At 47.5% G+C, this 8045-nt stretch overlaps 1 protein-coding gene across 3 annotated transcripts in view; it reads left to right on the top strand.

Annotated features, from left to right (window-relative positions):
- Positions 1-5488: 5488 nt before the first annotated feature.
- Positions 5489-8045, top strand: part of P4HA3 (prolyl 4-hydroxylase subunit alpha 3) — a 41305-nt gene continuing 38748 nt past the window's right edge. For all 3 annotated transcript variants that reach the window (XM_055320677.1, XM_055320676.1, XM_055320678.1), the window contains exon 1: positions 5489-5697. In XM_055320677.1, coding sequence (XP_055176652.1) covers positions 5498-5697 — 200 coding nt within the window. In that variant the 5' untranslated portion in view covers positions 5489-5497. The remainder of the gene's footprint in view (positions 5698-8045) is intronic.

Genomic DNA, 8045 nt, shown 5'->3' with positions numbered 1-8045 from the left:
ACCTTTCAAATGAATGTAAAGGTAGAAAGCATCAATAAAGAAATAGAAGATATAAAGAAGGACCCAATAGAAATGTTACAACTGAAAGTAAAATAACCAAAATTAAAAAAAACCTCATTGATGGACTCAATAGAATCGAGATAACAGCCAAGAATCAGTGAACTTGAAGATAGATCCATAGCAATGATCTAATATGACCAACAGAGAAAAAATGTTTCTAAAAAAGTGAACAGAGGGCAGCCCTGGTGGCTCAGTGGTTTGGCACTGCCTTCAATCCAGGGTGTGATCTTGGAGTCCCAGGATCAAGTCCCGCATCAGGATCCCTGCATGGAGCCTGATTCTCCCTCTGCCTGTGTCTCTGCCACTCTCTCTCTCTCTGTGTCTCTCATTAATAAATAAATCTTTAAAAAAATAAAAAGTGAACAGAGCCTGAAGACCTAGGAGACAGTATCCAATTCATGTCATCAAAATTGCAGAAGAGTTTGTAAAAGAAGTATTTGACTAAATAATATATGAACATTTCCCAAATTTGACAAAAGACGTAAGCCTACAGTTCCAAGAGTTCAGTGAACCCTAAAACAATGATGGAGTGAGGTGAGGGAATAAAGCCCAGCCATTCAGGCCTGATGTGAGACAGCTCTGCTGGGAGAAAGTAGCTGCAGCCCTCCTGCTGCTTTGACCAAAGCTTGGTCAGGCCTCTTTGACTTCCTCCTCTGCCCTTCCCTCCTTCATCTCCCCTTCAAAATGTTGATCTGTAATAAATATCTTGTAAATAAATAACTGCATATGAAGAACCAGGAAAATCTCAGGAATGAGAAAAGGCAATCAACAGACACCCAGGAAGAGATAACACAAATGTTCAAAATTGTTGAACAAACTCTATCTTAGCGTCTGCTTCTGGAATACCCAATCTATAACATCAATGGAGACAACATAAGTATAGAGCAGAGATCTGAGCCCAGGTAGTGTAGATCCAGAGTCCATGTACTTATTGGTGACCAGAGGCAGATTTGCCAGGAAGCTTAAGCTTCAAGGTTCAAGGTCCCTGCTTTACACAAACACTTTCTTTCTGTCTTTCTTTCTTTCTTTTTTTTTGTAAGATTTTAAAAAAATTTATCCATGAGAGACAGACACACAGAGAGAGAAAGAGAGAGGCAGAGACACAGGCAGAGGGAGAAGCAGGCTCCATGCATGGAACCCAACGTGGGACTCCGTCCCAGGTCTCCAGGATCACGCCCTGGGCCAAAGGCGGCGCTAAACCACTGAGCCACCCCGGCTGCCAGCACAAACCTTTCTGAGGCCCTCAGGATTGGGAGGATGGGTGAGCCTAATAATGTGTTCACATTGCTATATGAATTTGTAAAATTTACCAGAGAAAGCTATTTTAACCACAATGGATTCTCTCTTTCTACTCTGGCTTCTTCTCCATTATACTTTCCCCCCTAACACTTCTCCTGACAGAGAGAATGGTGAAATGGCCATGGACCTTTGTTTGCAACTGAGTTGATCTCAGTCAGCTTTCTGCCCATAGAAGTTTAGGGATTATAGTAGGCAGAATAATGTCCCCATGCCCTAGTTCCCAAACCTGAGACTTTGGGGGTGTCATTAAGTTAAGGAGATGGGGAGATTATCCTGGATTAATCTTGGTGAGACTGGTGTAATCACAAAGGTCTTTAAAAGAGTCAGAAAAGGAGATGTGACAGTAGAAGCAAAGTCAAATAGAAATTGAAACATGTTATGTTGCTGGTTTTGAGGATGAAAGAAGGGGCTATGAAAAAAAAAAAAGAAGGGGCTATGAATCAAGAAATGCAGGCAACCCACAGAAACTGGAAAAAAGCAAGGAAGAGATTCTCCTCTAGAGCCTCCGGAAGAAACAGCCCTGCTGACACCTGGATTTCAGCCTACTGAAATCCATTCAGACTTCTGAACTCGAGCAATGTAAGAAAATTAATTTGGGTTGTTCCAAGTCACTAATTTGTGGTAATTTGTTACTAGCAGCAATAGGGAACGGGTTTATTTCTTTTTCTAATTTTTATTTATTTATGATAGTCACAGAGAGAGAGAGAGGCAGAGACACAGGCAGAGGGAGAAGCAGACTCCATGCACCGGGAGCCCGATGTGGGATTCGATCCCGGGTCTCCAGGATCATGCCCTGGGCCAAAGGCAGGCGCCAAACTGCTGCGCCACCCAGGGATCCCTCTTTCTTTCTTTCTTTTCTTCTTTATTCCCTTCCTTTCTTTTTCGTATTTTCTTTGTCTTTAGCCAAAACTGGCAGTACTTCTTCTGATAAAATTATCATCTTAAAACTTTTTAAGTGTGTGTATGTAATCTCTACACCCAACATGGTGCTTGCACTCACAACCCTGAGATCCACTTACACGTTCCACTGACTGAGCCGGCCATGTGCCCCTCATCTTAAAACTTTGATGATCTTCCATAAATCTTATTGGAATTCACTCCTTAAGACAAATGCCACATCTATATTTCTTTCTGGGCCCTTCTATAACTTGGGTTTAGAGTCAGGATGCTGTGGTATAACAGTATTAAGGTTCTTAGAAGCATTTTTGCTGGGATCCCTGGGTGGCGCAGCGGTTTGGCGCCTGCCTTTGGCCCAGGGCACGATCCTGGAGACCTGGGATCGAATCCCACGTCGGGCTCCCAGTGCATGGAGCCTGCTTCTCCTTCTGCCTATGTCTCTGCCTCTCTCTCTTTCTCTCTCTGTGACTATCATAAATAAATAAAAAAATTAAAAAAAGAAGCATTTTTGCTTAATTGAAATAGTCTACCTTATGGGGGACACTCTTAAGACTCTTTGAGGCTGCCTTGTTTACCAGAGAGAATCTAAAAGAAATGCCCTCAAGATTCTTTGATGTTCTACTAAGCAATGCCCTAAAAATCTTTCTAAAGTCTAACAAAGAATCTTTAAAACCACACTTCTGAAAGCTTTACCTTGTGGTCATGCTTTACTTATAGCACCCTGGGCTTGTTCTCTGTGCTGCATCATTTCTTTGAGAAACTTTAGATCCTTGGAAAGACTGTACCAGACCCTCTGGATTTCCTCTATATTCAGCTCAGAAACTGAGCCATTCCTTGAGTGTTTTTTGTGTTTTGTCATATTCTGCCAGAAGAAGCCAGTTGGCACTTGATCATTCTGCCTGGAGACTCCTTTAGCCAGATTCACAATGTAATTATTCACAATAGAATGTCTTCTATTTTTACATTCCCTGCAGGACAAGGTTCATTAACTATTCTTCCAGGATGGAACAGCAGTCAGGTACCCTTTTCTCCAGCCTACAGCAATGTTTTCCCTCCTGTCTATCAAGACTTCGTCAACAGTCTCCTGGCAGCCCTTCCAGATTTTGCTAACCCTCTTTGTGAGGGCCTTCAAGACTTTGCCAAAGCCAATGACACATGTTTTAAGTTAAATTTCGTCTTTATTCCGTCACCACGATCAGTCATGCAAACTGCCCAGGGAAGTTTTTAAATGGCCTCAGGTAAGTGCTCTCTGCTGCAGGACAGACCCTAAGGAGCTAACTGTTGGAGACTCTTCTGACTACACTCCCTGGAGCCCTGCAAGTCCTTCCTCCAAGGGGGCTCTGGGTGGTGCATCTCTGTGTCTTCCATGAATAGTACTGCACTGGAGCTGGCTTCGATCAGCTCATGCAAGCTAATTGTTAGCTCTTTATTGTGTTCAGTGATATCATCTAAGTACCCTAATACTGGCCATTGTAGGAGAGTTTACACCATAGAAATTAGTAAATGTCACAAATCAGGATTTTTCTTTTCCTGGAGAGCCAGTTTACCAGCACACCTTTGAATGTAATCAATGGATAATTAACATTGAGTGTTTTATTTATCCTTTCTATGCCCCAATCTTCTTATTTGTAAAATGTGACTGATAATACTACTTATGCCATAGAGTTAATATGAGAATAAAATGAGCTAACACATGTAAAATGCTTGGACAATGCCTAGCACACAGGAAGTGTTCAGTAAGTATTAACTATTATTTTTACAGTTGCTGTTATTACTGTTATTGCTACCTTAAACTTCCATTGGATTTTCATAGAGAATAGTCTAAGTTTCTGAGTATGTCATGCAATGACAATAAATCTGACAGTTCCAACCACAGTTCCATCATTTCTGGAACTCAAACTATTTTTTCATCTCCAAACCTGGGTACACATAGGTACCTTCTGCCAGGAAAGCCCATCCCTCCCTTGCCTATCATCTTCCAGACAATTTCTTTTGATTCTTTTGGACCTGCATACATTGCCTCCTGTTTTTTTTTTTTCAAGATTTATTTATTTATGATAGACATAGAGAGAGAGAGAGAGAGGCAGAGACACAGGAGGAGGGAGAAGCAGGCTCCATGCCGGGAGCCTGACGTGGGACTCGATCCCGGGACCCCAGGATTGTGCCCGAGACCCCAGGATCGTGCCCTGGGCCAAAGGCAGGCGCTAAACCGCTGAGCCACCCAGGGATTCCCTACACTGCCTCCTCTGGAAAGCCCTCCCCACCATCTCTGCAGGGCTTGGACTCCCTCCTCAGTGTTGCCATTGCTCATTGCACAACCCTCTCTTATCCTGATAGCACTTTATTGTGGTTCCTGGTTTACATCTGTTTTCCCTTGTGAGTCCAGGTTGGGTGTGCTATTTCTCCGTGTCTTCAGCACAGTGACAGAGGTGGTTAATATTTGTTGAATGAAGGAATGGAAGTTGCCTGGGAAGGTGGGGAAAAGGATAAGTAGCCTAATAGGATAATAGTAAGTTTTTTGCTTAAAGTGGCCATAGGTACATGGTATAGAGCAATGATGCAGGACCCCAGTTTTAGGTTTGGCAGGTCCTCGATCTGTCAGGCAGTGACCCTAATCGCCTTCACCCTCTTCACCTTAGGTCCGACTCTGCCCGTCTTTCATGATGGTCCAGATGTCAAGTCTTCTGGGAAGTGTTTCCTTCCCTCTGCTCCTCCACAGCTCTCCACCCACATCGTCATCACCAAGCACATCATTTACTCTCCTGGATTTCCCGATCAGAATCCAGTAGTGTTGCTGCATTTCCAGCCGATCCAGAGGGGTGACTATCTGGGGGATGGCGTTGCGTTGTTCAGTCACAGACCAGTGAGTTCATCCTCCCACCCCCACCCCCCACCCCAATCCTCGCTTCTGTCTCCCCGGAGTGTGACCCGGCACCGCGGCAAACACCTGCCAGGGCTGCGGCGTGGTGGACGGCGGGCGGGGGAGCGAGGGGGCAGGAGAGCGGGGGCCGGAGAGCGGGCGGAGGCGACGGAGCCCGGGAACGCGGGGGCGGGCAGGCCGGCGGCCGGGCGGGGCGGGGGGAGGGGGCGGGGGCGGGGCGGGGGGCGGGACCGCGGGCGGGGCGGGGCGGGGGGGAGGGGGCGGGGCGGGGGAGGGGGGCGGGACCGCGGGCCGGGCGGGAGCGGCGCGCGCGCCGGGAGCCGAGCGGACGGTCCGAGGGGACGCGCGCGGGAGCCGGCGATGGGCCCCGCGGCGGGGCTGGCGGCGCTGCTGGCGGTGCTGGCGCTCCGGGCGGGGGAGCCGGCAGGGGCCGCGGCGCGGGGGGACACCTTCTCGGCGCTGACCAGCGTGGCGCGCGCCCTGGGGCCCGAGCGCCGGCTGCTGACGCTGCTGCGGCGCTACCTGCGCGGGGAAGAGGCGCGGCTGCGGGACCTGACCAGGTGAGAACGCGGCGGGGAGGCCGGGTCAGAGGGCGAGACCGAGGCGCGTGCTCTCGGGGGCGAGTGGCCCAGTCTCAGTCACCCAGCGTGGGACCCCGGACCCAGTTAGGGACTGGGTAAGAGCCTCTCTAGACCGTGGCCCGGTGTGACCGTCAGCCCCCGGGTCACCCTGCGGGGGACCCCAGACGCTGTGGCCCGAGGCCGTGGGGACACAGGCCGAGCGTGGCCGCAGAGACGCTGTGTGGCACAGCCTGGAGCCTTCCACTCCGTCGTGCACGCACAGGCGCATCCCAGGTCCATCCTCACACGGCCAGCCCGATGCGCTGTGGAAGTGTGGCGGGAGGGACTCAGCACGAGGAGGACCCCTCAAGGCACGGGGGCAAGCTGTGTGGGCCTCCCGCTCTGTGCCACAGGGACACAGCGGACTGCAAAAGTAGAGGGAGAAAATACTGTGTGCCTGTAGCCCTGTGTGTGACCCAGAGAACCGGTGGTTAGCGTGAGGTGACATTCTGTGACCATGTGCGAGATTTACATGCCTTTGGGTCTGGATGGGCACGAAACTGTGGACATCTTTGCATCACCCTGGATGCGGATGGTACTGCTCACTTTATGAATAAGGCTTCGTGTTCATTAACTCTTTCAACACGCCTGTTTGAGTGCCTGTTATGAGCCAACCGCTCTTCCAGGCAGTGGGGATAAAATGGTGAGCAAGACCCAATCCTGCCCTCAGGGAGCTTGGAGTCTGTAGCGTCATGATTATTAATCAGAGATGTCCGTTGTCTCCTTTGCTTGCAACTCTCCCTTCTCTTCCCACATATTAGAGCTCTCTCAATTCTAAATACAAGAAAACTGCGATTTAATATATGTATATTGGGCAGCCCGGGTGGCTCAGCGGTTTAGCGCCGCCTTCAGCCCAGGGCGCGATCCTGGAAACCCCCGGATCGAGCCCCATGTTAGGCTCCCTGCATGGAGCCTGCTTCTCCCTCTGCCTGTGTCTCTACCTCTCTCTCTCTCTCTCTCTCTCTCTCTCTCTCTCTCTTTGTATCTCTCATAAATAAATAAATAAAAATATTTAAAAAAATAATATATGTATATTGACACCAAGAAAAAACTAGGGGAAAACCATACTTGATACTGGGGGATTCTGAGTGTGGCACACACAAGCAGATGCTCAGCTAGTTCTCTTTGCTATACAATCAGCAAACTCTAGTGCTACACACTGTGGCATAAAATACTATAGACTTGGCACATTGGGGCACTGCAATCCTGTATTGACTGTCAGTGCCAAACTATGAAAAATGAATGATTGTATTATGTGATGCATTGTGTTGTGTGTTCTCTGCTCCAGACATGAAGAGGCCTACAAACAGTGGTGTAACCACATTGCTATCTGAATACATTAATATAACTCTTACATCATCTGACCCTCTGCTGAGCTGACAAAACAGAGAGCTGTCTCACAATGTACTGCTGATAAAACTGGGCGAGCGTATGTGATAGTAATTAGTATTACTGGGGCGAATGGGAAGAATGGGAAGAAGGCGTGTGGGACACCATGACTGTGTGAGAGAGCCCCTGTTGGAGAGAATCAAACACACACAGTGTGAAAGACCTTGTTTGTTAATCAGTGGTGACTGAATGATGATGTAATTTGGTATATCCTCTTAAGTATGTAGCTTGCATAGAAGCAGTTATATTCATTTTAAATTTACTATTAGGGGACGCCTGGGTGGCTCAGTGGTTGAGCATCTCTGCCTTTGGTTCAGGTCGTGATGCCAGGGTCCTGCAATGGAGTCCCACATCAGGCTCCTTGCAGGGAGCCTGCTTCTCCCTCTGCCTGTGTCTCTGCCTCTTTGTGTCTGTCATGAATAAATAAAATCTTAAAAAATAATAATAAATAAATAAACAAATAAATAAATTTACTATTAGTTTGAAATAGTGTGAATATACACACATGCACATACACAAAATATATGTGTATTATAACAGTAAAAGATAATAATTTCAATAATTCTTGTCACTCTTTAGAGTTGCATAGTTGTCCAGTGTTTTATGGGCCTACTCTATAAAGCAAAATGTTTTATTTTTTAAATTTTTAAAGAAGATTCTGTTTATTTATTTAAGAGGGAGAAAGAGAACATGCGTAAGAGCACAAGAGCACGGGGAGGGAGAAGCAGACTCTGCTGAGCAGGAAGCTTGATGTGGGGCTGGATCCCAGGACCCAAGGATCATCACCTGAGCCAAAGGCAGGCACTTAACCAACTGAGCCACCCAGGCATCAAGCAAAATGTTCTAATTCTGTTCTTAGTCCATGCATTGGAGTCTAGGTTTATTGGTGGGAATGAAAA

The sequence above is a fragment of the Nyctereutes procyonoides genome, unplaced genomic scaffold (assembly GCF_905146905.1).
Source record: "Nyctereutes procyonoides isolate TBG_1078 unplaced genomic scaffold, NYPRO_anot_genome, whole genome shotgun sequence".
NCBI classification, from domain to species: domain Eukaryota; kingdom Metazoa; phylum Chordata; class Mammalia; order Carnivora; family Canidae; genus Nyctereutes; species Nyctereutes procyonoides.
The sequence above is the reverse complement of the archived record's forward strand: the minus strand, read 5'-3'. Positions and strand labels throughout refer to the sequence as shown.